General features: G+C 45.5%; 1 protein-coding gene across 1 annotated transcript; it reads left to right on the top strand.

Moving 5' to 3' along the window:
* The first annotated feature begins 723 nt into the window (after positions 1-723).
* Positions 724-21,689, top strand: MED26 (mediator complex subunit 26). The gene is made up of 3 exons (XM_068420673.1): positions 724-807; positions 17,524-17,598; positions 18,957-21,689. Exons 1-3 carry the CDS (start codon positions 733-735, stop codon positions 20,649-20,651), a joined length of 1,845 nt encoding a protein of 614 aa, XP_068276774.1. The 5' UTR covers positions 724-732; the 3' UTR covers positions 20,652-21,689.
* Positions 21,690-22,006: the final 317 nt, after the last annotated feature.

The following is a 22,006-nucleotide window of genomic DNA, read 5'->3' as shown; positions in this document are numbered from 1 at the left end:
GCCTGAAACGAGGCCCGTGCGATGGCATCAGGGCTGCGCTATCCCAGTAACGATGGTTTATTTTCGCTGTTAATTCAGTTAAACCCTCCCCCCTCACGAGGCTCGCTCCCATCACACGGCCGGGGCCGCCTCCCGCCCAGGGCGGCCCGCGGAACCGTTGCCGGCCGGGGCAGCGCTGCCCGCTCGGCCGGTACGCACGCCTGCGGGGAGGCGGGACTCGCTGCTCTCCCCTCCGGGCCGGGCCCCGCAGCGGCCGCCCGGCTCCCCCCGCTTCGCCGCCGCCCTCACCGCGGCCCGCCGCTCGCCGTGCTCCGCCGCGCGCACGTCCGGCCGCCCGCCTCGCGCAGGCGCGCAGCGCTCCTGCCCACTGCGCAGGCGCGGCACCCGCCGCGCAGGCGCTCTCCGCGCGCGCCGGTGCGTGCGGCGGGGCGTCAGGGGCGCGCCGTGCGTCACAGCGTCGGGCGTGTCCCAGGGTGCCCTGCGCGGGGCTGGCTCCTGCCCACAGTTGAGTTTGGCCCCGAGCGGAACAGTCGGGCCCCGGCCCGGTCGCGCCGTCGCGGTCCCCTCCGCGCCCCGCTCCGAGCGCCGCCGTCCCCGCCTTGCGGGGAGCGAACATGCGACTCCGGCTCCCCGAGGAGGCCGCCGCCGGCGAGTGAGGAGCCGCCGCCCCGGCCCGGCCTGGCCCCCGCCGCCCGCCCGCCCCGGCCGCAGCCGCCCCGCTTCGCCCAGGCAATGACAGCGGCTCCGGCCCCCTCCCCGCAGCAGATCAGGGACCGGCTGCTGCAGGCCATCGACCCGCAGAGCAACGTGAGTACGGCCCGCCGGGCCCCGTGGGTCCTGTGCCGGCAGCGCGGGGACGCCGGACGCGGGCCGCCGCCGCCGCGGCCCCCCCGGGGCTCCCGCCTCGCCGTCCCCCGCCGCTGTCTGAGGGGGCGCCGGGACCGCGCGTCCGCCTCGCTGCCCGCCGGCACCGCGGCTGCGGCCGGGCTCCTCCTCGGGCACCGGAAGCCTCCGCTGCGGGCGGTAGCGGGGAGCTCCCCAGCGCCCTGCCCGCCTGGGGTCCCGCTGCCAGCGGCGCCTCGCCGCCCGCTCCCCCGAGCCGGGATCCTGGGGCCGCTCCGGCGGAGGCAGTGGAGGCCTCTCCCCTTCTCCCAGGGGGCCGCGTCCGCCCCCCGCCGTACCGCCTCCCGCCGCCGCCGCACGGCACCCCCCGGGGCCCGGCCGGCGCTGCCCGGCCATGCGGCGTGCGGCCCGGCGGCCTCCCCACGCCAGGCCGCGGCTCGGGCGCGGCCTGCAGGGGGCTCTGGGCCGGGCTCCGCCACGGCTCGCTGGGACCTTCCGGGGCGCCCACCTGTTCCTCGGCCCCTGCGGCTGCCTTCAGCCGGGGCCGTGGGGTACCACGGGCTCTGAGGACGCCAGGAGGGTTTCGACGGTGCCTTCGGGGCTCTGGAGCCGCTCCAGCACCGAGGAGCCTCGGTCTTCGCTGTTATCCTTTCCTGCAGCGCACTAATGAGCTTATCTGCTCCTTCTGGGATGTAGTGCAAGCACAGAAGTCGGCGTATATTTTACCTATAAGTGGCCTTAAGGTTTAAGTGGTGGTTATCTAAAGTATCATTTATTTCTTTTGATTTTTTTTTGGCATATTAAAGCAGTTCTCTGCTTAGGTGTTTATTGCTGAGAGAGGACTGCAGAACCTGCAATCCGTCAGGTTTTTGAATCTTAGATCAACAGTCAGCACAGCAGGATGCAAAGCTGGGTTTGTCTCGGCCATCTGCAGTTTGTGGGGGCAGCTACGGGTGCGTCAGGCTAAACACGTGCGTGTGTGATATTCCAGGAGGCTGGGTATGTGAAATGGTATTTTGATTCTGTTAAAGTCATACCTGCTTCTGTCTGAGTAAGTGGGTTTTTCATAATAAACCTTTATTGAAGTCTTCAAGTAGCTAATAAAGTTATTGCCATTTAGAAACATTCTGGAGTGGCCTGTATGTGACATGAAAACTGAAGAAAAATCACCCTGACCTTGTAGTTTCTGTAGTAATCCCCTGTGATGTGCATTTGTCACAAGCTGCAGTATTACACGTTCACATAACAGTAATGAATTATACTGGTAGTTTTGGGCTTTTAAATGTCAAAGTTGTTTGAGTGTGCAGTACTTTAACGTGGATCTTGCTGAAATGTGAGTTAGTACGCTTCATGAAGAGCGTTTGCTCTGAGTTCTGGTTTTGTGAGCGCAGATTTTTCCCTTTGCATTAGCCTGAGTGTCAACCTACTTTAAGAAAATTATAATAGATCTATCGTTTCTGTTAACTTCAAAACTGTCAGCAGCAACGGTTACCCTAACCCTGGTGTTACTTTCTAAAACGCTGTGGCTGTACGGAGTTAAGCAGCCAGGAAATATATTTTGTGATGGATACTTTTCCCTTTCTCCATACGTTAGTGTTACATTATGCTGCGAACGTGCTTGCAGTTTGGTTGTGATGAGGGACCAGAAATAACCAGGCAGCTGTCTGCAGGGGGAAGTCAGAGCATCAGCCAATAGCTCTGCTGAGCTTCCAGCAGGTCAGTAGCCCCATAAGCTTTGGAGTAATGTATGTTCAATTATAATGCTACATACTTGATACTTATCCAGGGCAATAATTGGTGGCAGAAAAATCAGCCCATTGTTTAGAAATGCCTGTAGGCAGTGGGCTGTCTTCCATTTTAACCTTTTCTTCGAGGGAGAGCAGAGGTGGTGCAGTTGAGATTCACTGTGCAGGCTTAATCTCAGACTTTTTTCTCCAAAGCACATAGAATATGTGGTAAACAGTCAATAAAACTACCTGTCATGCCACTTTCATGAAGGGAAGAAAAAGTTAAATTTTGAACACGCTTAAAAGCAGATTCTGAATTTAATCGCACTTGGGCACCAGCGTAAAAGTGTAAGAAAATGTTCTGATGTTTTCCCGCAGGAAGAAGTCACCGCAGCTACGAGCTGCTGCACTTGCGGGTGCTCCCAGAAAACTTGGGCTACTTTCTCCTGGCTTTTAGAATCTTCTCCTGAAAGAAGTGGTTGCATTCAAACTTAGAGTATTCATTATTGTGATTGACTTCCTTGTTTACCAAGAAAGTCGAGCTTTGAGGCCTGGATTTCATTCAGGCTTTTCAATATAATTGTCAGTATGTGTGTGCGCGTGTGTCTGGAGAGGAGAGAGGGTGAGAACTGCACTGATACTGTCAGGTGTGCAAAACCAGTCCAGTTTTGTGAGGCTGAGGAGGAGGATACGGTTCTTCATCATGCTTTTCTGTGGGGCGCTGTAAATGTGAGGTTCATTGATACATTCTCTAATACAAGCTGTTTCTCCATTGTGAATATTCATTCCAGTGTAGCTGTAAAGGTCTTTGTGGTAGATAGAAATCTTGGTTAACTCTGAGGTCCTGCCTTAAATTAAAAAAAAAAAAAAGATAAGTTTCCCTACCTGTGCTGAACTGAACTGCTCAAAATAATCTTTTCCCCAGGCTTTCAGAACCTGCTTGCTTTGAGAAATCGTTTTCTGTGCGGACTGTTCACTGCTACATAAAGCCGTGCTGACTCAGGAGCAATGTTTTAATCCTACACATGCATGTAGCACTTGAGACCTCTTCTAGTAATTGCTGCAGAATATATTTATAACTTTGTTTCACACACTTAGTTCAGAATTTACACGCCTAACCTCTATTTCAAAGGAGACCTATAAGAAATAAGATATTTAAAAAAAGTTACATCATCTCTGAAGCCACCCGGGAGGTCTGGTGTTGTGTCTTCATTTATTCAGCCTTTTCCTCTGAAAAAACATATGGGCAAACTACTTCTGCTACACGACTTAAACACTAAGTATCAACATCGATTTCCTTCCAAAGCTTGTGCGTTAACGGGAACGTACCAAGACTGGTGTTGGAGGAAAGCATGAGTTTAGTGGTATCACCCACAACGATGGGGCGATCGGATTTTCCTGAGGAAAAATCCTTTTCCTGGAAGGACAGTGTAGAAACAGTAACAGAAGAGTGTCCAAAACATTATTGTAGCAGTTGTGTGAGGTCTTACAGAGGAGATACTCCTCAGTTCTGGTAGAAGCAATGCTTCTACCTTCGGGCTCAGTGTGCGGAGAAAGCGCCTCTTCCACCAAGCAGAACACCTTTGCCTTGTTAAATTGTGCTCTGTGCTCTTCAGGGAATTTATTACCTGGTGTCAGGAATAATGAGATCTGTTAGCTTTTGCTCTGTGGGAAAGCCTGTCGTTTCCAACTGGCTGTTAGAATTGTGCTTGCAATTAAATGGTTCCTCATCCTGCATCTGTAGCAATCTTTTCCTGATGTTAAATATTAGACAATAATTTAATTATTTGCCATCAATACCTCTCTGCAATACAAACCCAGCTTTGGTTTGAGTAACAACCAATTCTACGCTCACTGTGTGGTTGGAGTTGATTGCAAATCAGGCTGCCATTCATGCAGTATCTCAGCTGGCCTTGCTGCTCAGACCTTCAGGAGAGGTCCGTGATCTGAATTATTGATAATAAATTGGTCCGTGTGTTGTAGTGTGTTAAGCAGTGCATTGGCCTGGGGTGATCTTCCAGTTGATGCAGGAGTTGCATAGTTAAAGATGCTTCCATGGCTGTTTTCTGTATTGGTTGCTTTACCAAAGTCCCAGAACCAACAGCCTCTATCATCAGTGAGAAATATGCTTCTAGAATTGAGTTTAAAAAGGTGGGGAGAAGGTGCCAGACACTGCTGTCATAATATAAATGTAGAGAGCGGAGGAGGACGGTGTGTCACTTCGGGAGGGTCTTGGTGCTTCCCTTGGATGCAGGGAAGTGTTACATGTGGGCGAAAGTAGACTAGGCATGGCTTTTGCTTTAGCTTTATCCTTTTCTGTGAGGCCTTAATAAGCTTATGGGTTTTGAGGAAGCTGCAGTGTGCAAAGAGGCTGGAACTCGTCGTACCTCTCGCCGGTTTTTCTTTATTTCCTTACTGTAGCTCATCTTGTTTCGAGTAGTGTCGCATTTTGTGCATCAAGGCAGGGGTTGTGTTTCAGGTGTGTGGTGAAACACGCAGGTGGTTGTGGCATTTCCTAACGTGTAGGGTCTGAAGTGTCGTTATTGTGTCAGTCCTGGGTTCCCAGTAAAGACTTGGGCCTGGTGTAATAAGTCCCATTGTATTCAGTTTCTTAATAATTTTAAATAACCTTTAAAGAGGGTGACTGCTTTTTTTTGATGCTCTGTATCGTAAACAGCTGGAATACACTTGAATTCATCTGTTTGAGGGTGGTGGTATGGTTGGTTTCTTGGCCTTGCTTTGCAGCTTTCCTGTCCACCTCTTTCCAAAAGAGCTTTTTGTGCTTGGTGGAAGTGCCTGTGACGCTGACACAGAGATACTGAGTTCAACTAGTCCGAGTTAGCACTTGTCTGGTTAGTTGCCTGGATAGTCCTGGTCAATTTTTTCTTGGTGGTAATACAGCTGATTCCTTTTTGAGAGGTCTTTTTGGGGGGGTTAAAAACTTTTCATTTGCACAGTACCCCTTGCAGTGGTGGGTTTGAGGCTGCTAAGACAAAATCTGAGCAAACAGAAGTAGCAGGGAGTTTGGGTTGAGGGATCAAAGCAAGGGGAATGCCAAGTGCCCTTTCTATTGTTAATTCCTTGAAACTCCCCAGGTTGCAGTGGTGATGGCAGCAGTCATTTGCCTTTAAGCTGTAATTTGAGTGTTTGTTTCAGCAGCAGTGACAATTTAAATAACACCCACTTCTTACTCCTGCTACACACACCCATTTTACGTGTCCTGGTGCAACTATTGGCACTGGGGAATTGATCAGGGTTTAAAAAATAAGAGACTATATATTTTTTTCCCAGGTAGTTTTTGATGTAGCTCAATTACCTGATGAAACTTTTCTGGTGCATCACAAATAGTGCTGGCACAGGTGTGGCAGCAGAATTGGGTATTAAAGTGTTTAAATAAGTATGAAAGCTGAAAAGTGGAGTGCCGTTTGCTGCCTCGTGCTTCCCTGCTGCCTTAGCAGGCTGGCTTGGCACCTCGTAGGAGAGAGGTGTGGGTTACCTGTAGAAGTTAACCGCACCGGTCTGTGCTTTTAAGATGAGAGTGGGTGCCTTATGGTCAGGTTTTGCTTGTAGAGGCTTTATTGGCACTGTCACTTGTGTGTGGCTCAGGGATGTCTGGAATCGTACCCTGTGCTTGTTGCAATGCGGTAATGCAAGGGCTCAGCACGTGTTCCTGGGAGAAATGCTGGGAACCTTCTTATGGATAGCCAGGAGAATACTCCTGAGTAGTAACTGATGAGTGAACTTTGCAACTCAAGAGCAGACCACCTTACTGTAAAGGCTGTGTGGCTAAAACTCCAAATAATCGAAAATTGACTTGGCTTAAAGCCACATGCAGCTGGAACTGCCAAGGGAGCCGCACCCGGCGGGAGAGCTGCTGTGATCCCCGGCCACTTCCCCACCTCCAGCTGCACATTCCTGGTCCCTCCCTCGCGCTCAGCCGAGGAGCTCACCTGGCCAAACCCTCCCTGACAGGGGGCTCGTCTGGGGCCTCTTTCCCTGCCCTGGCTCCGCAGGGGCTCAGGGAGGTGGCAGCTTTGGCACAAAGCAGTAGTTGGGGGAGTGTGTGTGGTGAGGAGAGGTGACAGTGGGGTGGTGGCAGCCCCAAATGGTGCAAGCTTGAGCTGTTGGAGAGCAGCACCCTCCAGCCAGACACCTCTCAGTTTGGCAGGTTATCAGGCTTTTTAAATCCAAGTGGTAACACTTTGCAGCCAGTACCCGTCTGCACATGCTGTAGCGTGGACCCTCGGTGAGAAAGGAACACTTCGATTGTTCAGAGGCTGGAGGGGTGAAGCGCTGGGAGGGAAATAACTAATCTAACACATTTTTCTTGATGTGACCATGAAGCAGTTTACTGAATGGAAGAACCATCTTTTTGTAGGTAGAATAAACACCGGGAATAATCTCTGACAGTCACCGTGAACCACAGCGTGGGAAAGTCAGCTGATGTGTAAGATGCGCATCCTTCCAGGAGAGATGTGCTAAAACAAACTTCCCAGACAGCAAAGTCCCCACGGCTGCAGTTCCCTGAGTTTCTCTGGCTCGGGGCAGCTGTGTTCCTGCGGCCGCTGGTGCCCCTGCGACCCTGCGCTGAGCTATTTCAGTGCACCTTGGCACACAATTAACCCAAGAAAGGAGGGAGCTGAGGCAGCTGAGCACGGGGTCCTGGCACGGCTGGAGCTGGTGTGGGGCGGGCATGGGGCACAGCTGGATGGGCTGCTGCTGCCGAGGCACTGCAGCCTGGCACTGGCATGGGTGGGAGGGAGAATATTTGCTGTGAAAAGCTCCCAAGTGGGGAGAGACCCAATCCGTGTCTTAGAAAATATGAAAAACTTCAGCCTAGCCCACGTTTCAGAGATCTGGACCTAGGATAGGAACTCGGATTTGTCGTTTGTTAGGGGTTTGTCCAGTAAGTTGAGGGTGAGCCCAGTTTAGGAGTGTGTAAGGTGTGGGTTGTTTCTCTCTTCAGGGTTTTTGGTATGGCCCTATGACTATGGTCATTCTGGCACCGTTGGCTCCTGATCAAAGTACTTTCAGAGCAGCTGAAGCTTTTTCTCCCAGTATCCTGCAAGGGGAAGGCCTTTTCCAGTTTCTTCAAGGAGCTGCTGCAGTTGACAAGTAAAGTTTTCTTTTTTCAGGAACCACAAAAAGTTTCAGGATAGGGAAAGAAGGAATCAATTCTGCCTGCTGGAGGAATCTGATGTTAATTAAGAAGCACTTCTTTTAAGGCATAGTTCCTCCAATATGTTAGATTTGGAGTTAAAATTAATGTCAGTATAGTTTTTATAAATTAAAAAAAAAACCCCACATCTGTTTTGGCTGATAACGCTTTACTGCTATTTCGTCTCACCCATTTTGTGCTTGGTGATAACTTCAAATAAACTTTCTTCGGTCTGTATAACACATGGTATGGTGCGGCCCCACTTACGCACTTGGTCTTTAAAGAAATATTTAAGGTAAAGGTAAGTCCATCACTTTCAGTTTAATGTAAATGTAGGCTTTTTTATTCAGTACTCTAACAGCTAAATTGTTCTTTCTGCAGGTAATTCATGTTTTCAGTGTTTGGAGCAATATTTAAGTGCTAGCAAATTACTTTAATTTGAGGTGCAATCTGCTAAACTTAACAGTGTGTCAGTGTTTTCTGGGGCATGGCTTTCACGGGGCAGCGGTGCATGTTTAAGTGTGATTGTTAATATCAAAGTATACAATTTTCAGCATGTCCAAACAGTTGGTGGTAGAAATTTCTGTTGAGGAATCACTGAAAGTAAAACATAATTAGTTCTGTTTTACTGGACAAAGTGGTTTTCTAACATAGCAGTTGGAGAGAAGAGGAATCCTATGTCCAAGCCTGTCTGTAGCATTCAGTGACATACTCACCTGGGTGTATTTTGCACCTTCATGCTGTAAAGAGGATTGTGCAGAGGTGGAAGTCTTGTCTGAGTGACAGCCAGCCCTTCTGTGGAGCTGCTTTCTCACATGCTGTCTTCATGCAGAATCAGCTTGCAGAGTATCATGATTATACTGCAGGTCTAGATTTTTTTTTTAAGGAGTGTAGAACTTCTGGAGGTAGTTTGGGTTTTTCCCAAGGTGGTGATGCACGTTCATAACTTGTCTGCAGTGAAGTGAACTTCCATCGCATCTACAAGCAGCGCTGAGTTTCTGGAACTCGAGCTGTCGCTTAAGCGGAGCTCTATGAGCTGGGTGGCACGGTCAGTATGTAACACTCCTTGTGCTGTGTAAATTAATTGCATGGGAAGAAACATCGAATTTTTATGTCTGTTTATAAGTTGTTATCCTGAAAGTTCCACAAAAATTTATACCTCAATATTATAGTGTATGCTTGGAGAAACTACAGTTGATTCTTGAACAGAGTTGAGCATAGTGAGATGGAAGAAAAGATGCAAGAGGTGGTGTTTCAAATGTGTTTGCAAAGGTGAGGTGCCTGCAGCTTACGTGCTCATGGGGTAAGCACGCTGGTTGAGAATCTCCATCATGGAAGTTTGGTCTCTGTTTCATGTGTGTAAGGGTTTCAGTCTGACTTTGTGTAGTGTTTTCTTCACTGGACTTTTTAAGACAGGCTGCCAAGGGGCTTAAGCATCAGTGGGGCTTGCTTAAGTGGAAATCATTAAGTTTTTTGCTACCAGGTTAGAAATAACTAGTGCCAGGTTGCAGCTTCCTGAGTGTTCTGTGTTTAAATATAAATAAAAAGCTGATGGGATACTGGGTTCTTTTGTCCTGTTGTGAGCACATGGGGTGATGGGCTCTGGAGTGGAGCTGGTCTTAAAGTAAAGTAGCCCTCCAACTTGTAAGCTCTGAGATGAAAGGTGTGTACTTACCGTCTGCTGCAGGAAGATTTTTTTTTCCAGCCAAAGGCAGAAAACTCATTTTGTTTCTAAGTAGCTGCTAATGATTGTGGCACTGAATGGAATGGCAGAGCATCCTCGACTGATTATCAGAGGAGGTCATCGCTTTCCCCAACAGGTTATATTCTCCTGAGGACTTGCACAGTCTTCAGAGAATGGAGGTATTTGGAAATGGGTGACTGGCAGCAGCATTTTATTTAGAATTTGGTGAGCAATAATTACAGGAGAATGGGTAGATTGATTTCATTTTTTTTTTTTGCATATCTATAAAACTTCTCTATGGTATGTGCTGATGGAAATTCTGTGTTAGTAGTTGCTCTTGAAAGGATACAGTGACTTCTCTCCAAACTTGGTATTTACAGCTTTCCCAATTTGTAAGGCTGTTTTTCTCGGGTTTTGTGAACAAATCTGCCATGCTTAAATTCTCCTGAGCGCTCATGCGAGCATGTTGTGCTGCTTTGTGATGGATTTAAAAGTACACCGATGCGGTGATAGAGGTGTGTTTATTTTTTAACAAAAGAATGAAGAGTTTATATTGTGACTTTTCTGTGTTACACTCGGATATAACCTGCTCTCTGCTAACAGCTCTGGGTAGATATTCCATGTGATGGGTAACATAATATTGAAGAACTTCAGAAAGCTCTTGACCCTTTGAAGCCGTTCTCAAGTCCTTGAATGCGTGTTGCATAATTTTAAATCTCCACTAGTTCTCTGGAGTGCATTAAGATTAAGCAGGTGATTGCAGAATGATTCTGTCCAGGCGATGCCTTTAAGGGCCGTTCTCATAATCTGGTTTGGTGTCTGACTTTGCTCTTACCATAACACAGGTAGATAATAACAGCGAGTTCAGGTGAAGCGGAGAGCTGCTGTGCTGGGAGCGTCCAGCTCTGCTGGCACCCGCCTGCCCTGCATTAACGCTCAGCGTTGGCTTTTCACCTCCCCAAATAACTGCTGTCAAAGTACAGACCTCTGGCTGAATGAGTGGGTCTCTCCTTACTGTAGAAAGCACCGAGATCATGATGAATCAAAAGGGCTGCATTTCAAGGCCGAAGCTTCTGTGTATCTGTGTTATTCTGCCTGAATAATCAACAAACTCTGCGTTTCTCTCTTAGTGAAGTAGGACCAGTTGTTCCTGTGACTTTGATTGTGCAGCAACCTCATTTTATGGCTCTCTACATTTTTAAGCAATACTTCTGGACTTCAGTTCATGGCTTATAATAAATACGAACTGCCAAGATTCATTTGGTTAAAGTTTCTGTACAGGTGGAAGAGGAGGAGAGGGGTAAACTCCTTCCAGACTTGTCTAATCTGTTCTTAAACATCTGTAGTGGCTATGGAAACTATTTGAGAGGCTTATTTCAAGCTTTGTGTGTCTCATCCCTATTTTTTCGATACTGTGTGAACTGAGTACGTAAACTTTTTCTTATTGACCGTGTTTTCAAAACCTCTTATCACTGCTTTCCTCTGAACTCCTCTTTGTGTACGTTCTTCTTGAACTGTGGTGCCTGGAGATGAACGTGTAATTCCAGTTGAATTTGACTCCTATACCATTCCTTATCAGTATGGTGTTTAGTGAAAAACAAACTAAAATGTTGCAGTGAGTCTTCTGTGTTTCATAGACAGCTGAAGAGTAGACATTGCAGGTGCAATTCTTGTGGTATTATACAAAATGTTTAGTAAATGTTGAAGCTGACAGACAATTATTGCTCTCTGTAGTAACAAGAATGTCTTCCAATTATTGGATAATAAATATGAATGGAGAAAAGTGTGATGCTGTTGGCTGTTTGCTCTTTGCCTCACAGACCTCTTCCTGTAGAGCAGGAGGACTTCCCTCAAAGTGCCCCTGCTGCCCTGTGAACTGGTGGTGTTCTGGGTGTGCGTCTTGTCTCCATAATCTGTATTTTACTACCTCTTATCTTACCTTCTAAATGACTCCACCGATGGATACTTCTTTGGGTGGTTTCCGTTGCCTTGCCAAAGCGTGATGTGTTTTCCTGCTACGTCAAGGCCAGGCTTGAGGGCTTCTGCCAGGGTTAGAAGTCTCCTTTGGCGTGGACCATGTAGAGGAGAGCTGAGTGTTGGTGGCACTTACCAACTGCTGTGGTGTCTCAAGGCTGTTTGAAACTGCTGGGGCAAACTGTGTTTTCTGCTGGCAAACTCCTCTTGGTCTCTTGGCTGTTGTAGTCTCTCTACACCTTACTGATGTGCGTACATACTGCCAAAAGGTAACAGGGCTGAACTGTTGTCTTGCTCAAGTGAAACGGGCCTGCTGATTTCTTCACAATGTGGTATTTTGTTGGAATCTGACCTTGCTCTTGTTTGATGATCCTGGCTTTGTAAAGTATATACAGGAAGGTATCTGGATGATGTTATTTTACCATTAAATAAAGCCTAAGTACAAAAAAAATATATGCAAATTGTTTTGACTATTTAAATTAGACTTGGGAATTTTAAATCCAGAGGTAAGGATAAGTGCTTGCTGTGCCTAGCTGCTTTTTTGACTGTTCTTAGTAGTCAAGGAGTATTTCTTCTACCTGTTGTTTTGCAGCACAAATTTCTGGTCAGTTTTCAAAGCATGGACTCCAAATGAAGTTCTCTGTCGTAGAAGATACTCTCAGTGGATGACTTTCAACCCAAATCATTGATTCCTTCATGTTTAAACATCTGCTTTACTAAATACTATTAGAAAACTCACTTCCACCTTTAAGAATATCTTTTGTGTACTGCTGTATACTTGAACTCCACTTAGCAAACTGACTTTCAAACATTTTCAATAATTATGATCAAAGTAGTGCATGGACATCTTCTTGGTGTGTTGTTTCTGTGAATAGTATCTCGTGTACCCTATCTTTAGACAACATCATGTCACGTTGGGGGTAGGAGAAACTGTTAATAGATCAGTTGCAAGGGAACTGAACTAAATACCAGCAGGTTGTAACCTGAATTCTAACTTGGTGTGTTTGGTCTGTATCTTTGAAAAAAATTACATTCTAGTTTACTGTTCATGATATGTATCGTTAGTGCCTGGTGTCTAACGCGTCCTATGTGAAGTGCTAAATAAACACTATACTACTGTATTTCCATTGCCGCATTCAAATAAAGCCTACTATGAATAGCAACTTTTCTCTTCTTACTTCTTATTCCACGTTTCAGATTGTTATGCAGTGAAGCAGCTTTTATACAAATGCAGTGCTGGGGGCAAGATCTGATACTGATGAGAGACCCCAGTCTGGGGCAGGAATTGGTGCTTAAATGCAGGTAATGCTGCATTGCTTTGGAGAAAACAATGAGTGGATGACGTTGCTTGTGGTGCTGTTGCTGTCCCTCCTTTTGAATCGGTTCCGTCTTCCTGGCAATTTCAGCAACATTGACCTTGACCCTGCGATTTTCTTCAACGTTGTCCTGTGCTACCTAAGGATATCCATGGCCCATAGATGTATGACCCAATAAAATGCTGCTGTTCCTAGGGGCAGGAGGAAAACCACAAAAAATGGTACAAATGCTCCTGTGAACTTCTGTGTAGACCATGCTGCGTTTCTTCCGTGGGTTGCCAATGGGAAACACCAGCTGGGCATCAGAGATCTGGATTTGTATCTGTAGGAAAGACAGAAAGATCTGTTTAGTCTTCCACGGTGGGTCCACTGCTCTGCTTGCTTTTGTGAAATTGCTTTGATGCTACAGGTGGCAAAATGTTACAGAAGTACTTTCTTTGAAACTAGCAAGATATTGAGTATTTACAGCATGTTCAGAGGAAGTCAGTTGAAGTGTGATGACAAATACATTCTCTCAAAGCCGGTGTCTTCTGATATGTCTGTATGGTCTGTTTCAAAATGCTTACAGTGGAGTCAGATTATTGATTATTATAACCTGGGATTTCTGGAGGATAATAGCATTACACTTTGTAGAAAAGTTTCAGTGATTAGAGACTCTAGACATATGGGGCTGAGTTTAAATATGTTTTAGAAACTTTTAAAGCTACTACTATGACCCATATGGGTGATGATACTGTGTCAAAAGGTGCCTTTTAGTGCTGTTGCGTGAACTTTACGCAAGTGATATAAAAGAGCCTTTCTAGCCAAAATCCAGTAGGATGGGAATCTGTATTAGCAATTTTTGTAGTTGTGCAGCTAGCTTTCAGGTTTTCATGTTACAAGGAAATAGCTACTCCTTCTCCTACTCCAGGGCTGTATAACTAAGTGTCTCAGCAACATCATCCTTGCTAACTCAGATCTGGTTTGTCATCTCTCATAGTCTGGTCATTCCTGCAAAGATCTTTAGGACATCCCTGTGGAAAAAAAAAAAAAAGGCTTTATTCAAATGTCCGCCACTGAATGTTTCTGTAATGTTTGTTTCTTGGGCAGCAGTGGAGCGAGATGCAGTTGTCCTGTGTGGCGAGGCAGTCCCGAGGAAGAAAGGAAGGTGTTACACTGGTGCACGTTGTGTGTGTTGTATCTGGACTGGTCTGTAGTGAGGGAAGAGAATCAAAGCCTGACATTTGAGTGTGCTCGTCCAACGTAAAACGCATCCTGGCAGGCTGGTAGGTCCTAGTGATTCCGCACCCCCAGCTCGTGGGAACGGTGACACCAGCTCACATGTGGATGCTGAGTTTGCTGCTATTTTCAAATCTACCTGGGAAGGAGGCACTAGAGCTGGAGGTGGCAGGGAACAGCCGTGCATTAAACTTCCCAAACCCAAACACGCTTTTTAGCCTTTTAAACTGCTGTGTATCACTTACCCTGCAGTTAGTTACTGAATTGTTCTTGATTTATAAAAGCTAAAATAGGATTAAGATGACAGTTTAAAAAAAGGAAATTAAGCTGCTTGTTCTTTTCCAGAGAGTTCAGAAACCCGTGCTTTTGTCTGAGGCTGTAGTAAAACAATTAGTGCTTAACTTGGAAGAGATCTCAGATACCAGTAGTAAGCTCCAGAGTATGGCTGAATGGCTTAAGGAGACTTGCATGGAATAAATAAGATTTGTTTTCTGTGACTGTCATTAGGGTTGGCTGGAAAGGATTATTGTAGATGACTCAAAGCAGATGTTCTCCAGCAAACTTTTGAGTGAATTAGTCTGTGTGCCCATCACTCTTCACAACAGGAGAATAGCATGAGATAATTTGAAATGCCATATAAATTATTCTTAGCCATTTTCTGAAGCTCCTAAATGCAAGGTCCTGGGGTTACTTCACGGAAGTTCTTGTTTTGGAGTGGTAGTAATGGGGTTGCAGTGTAAGTAGACAAAGGCAAATAGAAACTAAAACAATGTGCAAGTTCCTGAGACGCTGACTTATGCAATTGTACTCTTAACCAGCGTCTGAAGAGAGCAGGGTTGCCAAACTCCCTTGTCCCACTCTGCTTAATGTTACCTTGCCTATCTGCTGTGTAGCCAATAAGCATTTTTAATAGCAGTTTGTGTTAATAAATTCTCATTTCTGGTGCTGCTCAAAGCAGGATGATGTCCTGGTAGGTGTTGTAACTTCAGTTTCATGTCTACACCAATAACAGATGGTTTAAGATACTGGTGTGCAATACTGATGTGCTGGTGTTATCAAAATAGGCGTCTTCACATTGAATAGATGATACTGGAGGTGTTTTGGGGAGGTCGTCATGTTTTCATCCTAGTGTTTAACTATACCACAAGAAATTTCATAGTCTGTGTTATTTTGAAATAGGAGAATACGATTTTTATTATAAGCTTCTCTTTATGGCAGTTTAGGGGAAGCATTCCAAGAAAACTACACAAAACTACTGGGGAAGGGTGGAAAAGTTGCTGAACCTGCCTGAACATTTATATTTTTAAGAACCACGCTTCCCTGCAGGTCAAAAAGAAGGGAAAATGAGAGGAGCTTCTTGTAGCTGATCTCGAGTGGGAGCCTTCGTGCTCCGTGCAGCGATTGCTTCAGTGCGACGGCGCGTCTTCAATTGGTTACAAATGTGTGAAGAATCTGAAATGGGTGTTTTGTGTTTTACCAGAAGTCGAGCGATCAGCACAGCCTCAGCGGTGTAAGGCTGCTGTTGCTGTCTTAATTGGCACCATGTGTCCCTCAAAGGAGGGAATGAAGTAACAGCCTGTCAGTCTGGGGGTAGCTCCTGGCCCCTGGTAGGTGATGTGGCATTCGGGGGCATCCATGTATGCGGATTTGGGTGTATAGTACAAAGGCAAAGCTGTTACTGGAAATTCCCTGACTGATTTCTTCTTTCTCTAGGTGTGTATATACCCGAGCGTATCCCTTTCTCCATCTTGACCTTTTGATAGGCTAATGATCCTTTTATGCCATCAGTTTGTCATTTAGATAATGAATATTTGGGGATTACCAGTAACTGCAAAAACAATTGTACCAATTATTGGTGTGTGCAGTACACAGAGCCTTTTTGCACCCTGGTAATCTGTAGTCTAAAATATGTGTTGGGAAGGAGAGTATCATGTTTTGCAAGTCTAAAAATGTTTGTCTGGAAACTCCCAGAATTGAGCATTAGCTGTTCTAAGTACTCTGGTTCTAGAAATTGGAGAAAAAAAAAAAAAAAGCCAAAAAAAACCCCGAACCAAACCAAAACAAAAAACTGGTGTTATATATTACTTAAACTATGGTGCTAAATCATCCTTCCTAGGCACTGAGGGCAGCGCAGGGATCAAAACATGGAAGAAAGTCAGTGTAAACCATGTCAAAATACGTGCTATTGCCGCTTTAAAGCTTAAGCGGAGTTTTACCAGACCTGACCGGCTGGTGGGGCTTCAAATATCCGCAGAGACATTGTAGTTCAGTGAAGAAAAGATCATGACAAATTAATTCATCTTTGGTCCGAAGTCGGTTTTACAACCTAAAAGTTAGAATCATTCAAAGCCGAAGTGTTTAATTGCTGACAGCTTTATCCAAGTATCTCCAACATTCCTGCTGTGACGGAAAAAACATTGTCTATGGACAAGATTTTCTGAAAGGAAGAGACTTCAGCTCCTGATTCTCCTGTTGTATCTTAATAGAAGGGTATAATTGACTTGAAAAAGCTAATTCTTAGAGACTTTCAGTCTTTTTAAAATGAAGAATCTTCCAGCAGAGTGTGTGGCTGGGAGGGCAGGGCTACCTGATTACACTCCTGATAAGACTGTAGGATAATATGGGATCCCGGCAGAGGTTCTTGCTGTGAGATTTTTCTCAGATGAAGTTCACATCCAGTTGAGTCACAAATGAAATTAAGCAATAAATGAGAGACTGTGATTCACGTTTTCCTTTCCTTATCTTTTAAATCTATCTACAAAGGTGAATTAGAAATTCAAGTTTTCGGTGCTTTTAGCATCAGGTGATGGAAATACGGATCTCGGTGTAATCTGGGGTTTCTCATAGAAATTACTAAAATCACGCTTGTGCGTAACACCCACAGACTGTGGCAACTGCTTCCGCGTGGAGCTTGCTCACGCGTACAGAGGCGTTGCCGTGAAGCCCCTCAGAAAAATCCGATACACGCTTAGTTGTGTGAACCTCTACAGTTACTCCTCACTGTCTGACGCGTCGGGCACTACAGTGGTAGGATAATGGGGGAATTTTTGAGGTGCCAGGAACGGGTGCGCCCAGGCCCGCCGCAGGGTGCTGGCGATGGGCTGAGGACCCCTGCTGGGCACCGCGCTGGGTGTCAGACTCGGGGCGTGTGGCTGCAGGAAGCATCGATATTTTGAACAAAACTGTAGACCTTGCATAAATGTAAAGCGGTGCCTAAAGGGATAACTGTGAGATTTCTGATTTGACTCGTTGCTCTTCTTGATCCACTTGGCACTTTTGTTTCCCCTTGGGCTGTAGGACAATTAACTGATTCTTGGCCAGGGGTCTCGGAACTCTGCTCGTTAAGTCACACTGGTTTTATGGCTAATATTTCCTTTAGTTTTACATAAGAGTATGTTTGTTACAGCTTCTGCAGTTTCCAACTAGGTCAGTAAAGTGTCCTTGTCCCTGTTCTTTGAGCAATCAGCTCCCTAAAGCCAGACAGTGTGATAGCAATTTTGTGATTAATGCTTCCAGCAATTAGAAAGTGGAAGGTCTTAAATTACATTTGATAACGAAGACCTGTACATGAAACATGAAGTGACTTTGTCTTCCTTGTTGCAGATCCATAACATGGTGGCAGTGCTGGAAGTGATCTCCAGCCTGGAGAAATATCCCATTACCAAAGAGGCACTTGAGGTATGTCACCCTCTAAACATGACTTGGGGGTTGTGTGTATAAAAGGACTTTCTCTGCCTATCTAATTTCCATAAGAGCTGTTGTTGAAACAATAGATTGATTGCAGAGGATTCACAATTAAGATACTATTTTGCCCCTCTCGTGCTGCTTCTGACATCTCAGTGCACACACAGTGATTCTTTCTGGATCCGGATCAGTATTCTGTGCGGCACAGTTCCTGTTTGCCCAGGGCACTAAATTAATCATCACTTGCGACTGATTAATTCTGTTGCATTCAGCAACACCACTCTGCTTGCTGAAGTACTGGACACCTTTTTAGCTGTTTGGTGACCAAGCACCAAAGAATCTGAAACGGGAATACAGTTACTCTGTGTCTACAAAATTAATCTTAAATTCAGTTAAGCAGGTCTCAGTTCCTGGTGTAGTTGGTCAGAGTAGGTGTGTGAAAAGCTGAAGTATCAGGTGGGATAGCTGCAGTCCCACTGGCCACTCTTAGAGAGCAAAGAAGTTTTTATGGCTAAATTATAAATTTTTTTTCAATCTTTATATTGAAATTATTGGTGTTACCTGCTTTTAACTACTGCTTAATTATAACTCCAGCTGTATTTCAACATCTATATCACAACATGTTGCATATTTCTCTCACAGTCTGTGTTTTCCTTTGAAGTGCTTTTCTTAAGTAATCTGACTCGTGGAACAATTCTTTGTTTGCAAATGTGCTTTGGGAACAATCTAACACTTCACTTCCTTCCGCTTATGAAACCACTTTGGGACACCCTAGGAATGCTTGTTTCAATTGGTCTTTCATACCCTTTCAAGATACGGGGGAGTAAAGGGAGAGGAGAGATGGAGGCAGAAGGTAGGATGTAAGTCGCACCCTGGCTAGTCAGGTTTGTGAAATGGAGATTTTTATTGTCAACATATTCCTGTAAGAAGTGAAGATTCTGGAATTTTTTCTGTTGCCTCTTTCTGCAGATCTTATACATTCATTGTGATAAACACGCACCTTTTCTGCCTCGGGTGCTGCATTTCCCCTCGAATCTGAACTTGCACCTTTATTCTCAAGATTCTTGCTGATTAAAGAATTCCTTGCTGATGTTTTTCACAGCTAATGGCTCTGGTGCTTTAGCCAGGGCATAAACACAGGGTGACTTGAAACCTACGGTCGGTTTCATGTTGCGTGGCAGAGCACTGGACCAACCGGACTAATCCTTTCTAAAAAGATTAATTCCACACTTAAATCTTTAGTGGTTTTTAACTAGGTATTTCCTAGGGTAAGCATTACAAAGCAGAAATGGACCTTAAGAATTTTGTTTAGAATGATACCAGTTTGTAAAACAACTTTTCTTTCTTTATAGGAAACGAGGCTTGGGAGGCTTATCAATGAGGTGAGGAAGAAGACGTCCAATGAGGAACTTGCCAAACGTGCCAAGAAATTGTTGCGGAATTGGCAAAAGTTGATAGAACCTGTAACCCAGAACGACCCGGTGCCAAGAGGGTTGCCGAATCCACCCGGATCAGCAAACGGTGGTGCTCACAACTGCAAACCAGACGCGCAACTTCCTGCTGTGGCTGGATCGAAGCCAATCAGCGAATTGAAAAGCAGGAATGATATACAGAAACTAAATTCTCCAAAAACAGAGAAATTGGGAAATCGGAAAAGGAAAGGCGAACACAGGGACGGGCATCAGGGCCCTCCTCCCCCAAAAGTCTCCAAAGCTAGTCATGAAGTATTACAAAACTCTTCACCCCCTCCAACGAATGGAATTGGAGGTAGTCCTGAAAATTTTCCTAGTCCTGTAGATGTAAATCTACATGCGGGGCCTGAAAGCAGCAGGACAGAACTCAGTGAAAACGATAAACACAATAAGATCCCAGTAAATGCTGTAAAACCTCACACCAGTTCTCCAGGACTCGTAAAACCTTCGAGCACTTCCGCGTTATTAAAGACTGCGGTGCTTCAGCAGCATGATAAATCGGAAGAAACCACAGGACCGCACCAACCCAAGAGTCCTCGCTGCTCCTTGTTTAGCCCTAGAAATGTCAGGCATGAGACTTTTGCTCGGCAGCATACTACGTACTCACCAAAGGATTCGATGCCTAGTCCATCTCAAAGGTCTCAGTTCTTAGATACTGCACAGGTGCCATCGCCGCCACCATCCTTGATGCAACCATCAACACCTCCGATGCCAGCAAAAAGACTGGAGTTCCCTCAGCAATCGGTAACTGAGGTATCTCAGCACTGGCAGGAGCAGCAGGTACCTTCGGAAAGCCAGCACAGGCATCCAGCAGGGACACTTCAACAGCACCCGTCTCCCAGCTGCAAAACCAGCTCCCACCCCGGGGAATCTCTCACGCCACACACGGGCTTTTCACAGGACGCTTCAAAAATGGACAGTGATGATGCTGCTTCAGGTTCTGATAGTAAAAAGAAGAAAAGGTACCGACCCAGAGACTATGCAGTCAACTTGGACGGGCACGTGACAGAAGGGGGTGTGAAACCTGTGAGATTAAAAGAGAGAAAGCTCACTTTTGATCCCATGACAGGACAGATAAAACCTTTAACACAGAAAGATCCTTTGCAGGTAGAAATCCCTGCACTTACTGAACAGCACAGGACAGAAATGGAAAAGCAGGAGCAAAAACCCAACCTGCAAAGCCCTTTTGAACAAACGAACTGGAAAGAGTTATCCAGAAATGAAATCATTCAGTCGTATTTAAACAGACAGAGTAGCTTGCTGTCTTCATCAGGAGTACAGACTCCAGGAGCTCACTACTTCATGTCTGAATATTTAAAGCAGGAGGAAAGCACTAGAAAAGAGGCTAGAAAGACTCACGTTCTAGCTCCTAACAGCAAACCTACAGACTTGCCTGGGGTCACAAGAGAGGTCACAAGTGATGACCTCAACAGAATACGTGAACATAACTGGCCAGGCGTGAACGGTTGTTATGACACACAGGGTAACTGGTATGATTGGACACAGTGCATATCTCTAGATCCACACGGGGATGATGGTAGATTGAACATCCTGCCTTACGTCTGCCTAGACTGAGTACAGGTTTGCTAAAAATGCTTTTTTACATCTGCAGTTAGCAAAAATGGCAGACCCGATGCCACTTACAGATGGAGAAAGCCTCCTGTCCTGGACAAACAGGCCCAACGAGCAGAGGGGGGGAGCGAGCTGGTTCTTTACAGCTCTTTCCTTTAAATTCTCCTTTTGTGAAATGCTGCTACCAGTTTACTAACAATTGCAAAGGAAGGCATACGAAGGTTGAGAAATTGAGTTCAAAACTCTCTAGCGAGCCAGCTATAAAAAAGTGTTAGTCCCCAAGAAGTGAAGAGGATTTCCAGCACTTTCTGAATGCCGGAATCTTATTACAGGCAGGTACAGAGAAAATTGTGGAAGTTACCTTAACAAAATATGCATCTATTTATTTGACTTGATTTGGGTTTTTATTTGGCAGTGAGATATTCGAGAGACAATGTGCAAAAACTGTAGTTTTTATTTGTATCACATCTCTGAACATGATTGCGTTGGTTTTTTTTTTTTTTTAAAGTCATGTGGTACGGAGATTGGGTTTTAAACAGCAGGTGTTGCACTGCAGGCTGGGAGACCAGCTTCAGCTCAACATTCCATAGGCATCCACTTATTTTAGTCTGGTTTCAGTTTAAATCCAGTCTCTGAGAAATGCTGCAAAAACTAGTTGTTTAATGATATTTTTGATCCCACCACCACCAGCCAAATATATTTCCTCCTTTTCCCTTCCTGCAAACTGCTAGGAAAAAGACAAAAAAAAAAAAAACCACAAAAAAAAAAGCAAAATCACCTTTTCTAGAATCTAAATGTAATGAGGGTGCTACAAGTTTGTAACTGTACTGTGAGAGGGAAAAAGGAAGCCTGTTTGTATGCTGGAAATATACTTGTTACCATTCCTTTAGATATTGTTTGCCTTATGGATATCCATCATAAACGCAATTTGCAAAAACAAAGAGCCTTAGTGAATGTACAGTAACTAGACTTCTGTGTTCTTGGGATGCAGAAGGGAGCAACTTTGCTATTTGGTCCTTTAAGTGGACACATTGTGATATAAATGTGGAAATAAAAAAAATTTGCACAAACCAGTTTGTGAATTATTTATACTTCACTCATTTTTTTCTTAAAGTTTGTTCAATTCAGACCAGCTGATGGACACTGAGAATCCGTCGGAGCAGTGTGGTGAAGGTGAATCTCGTCGGACGCTGTGGAAAGCAGCTGGGCTGTTAGGGATATGCAAGATGTCTTCCAAGTATGTTGGTGGTATTCAGTCAGACAGGTTGGATTATTTTTCACTCTGGTTTCATCCAGGGTCTGCAGACTGATAAACCAATTGCTGTTCATGTACCTCAACGTCTACAAAGATCATAGTT

This window comes from Nyctibius grandis, chromosome 31 (assembly GCF_013368605.1).
Source record: "Nyctibius grandis isolate bNycGra1 chromosome 31, bNycGra1.pri, whole genome shotgun sequence".
NCBI lineage: Eukaryota > Metazoa > Chordata > Aves > Nyctibiiformes > Nyctibiidae > Nyctibius > Nyctibius grandis.
This window is presented reverse-complemented; position numbering and strand designations above follow the sequence as displayed.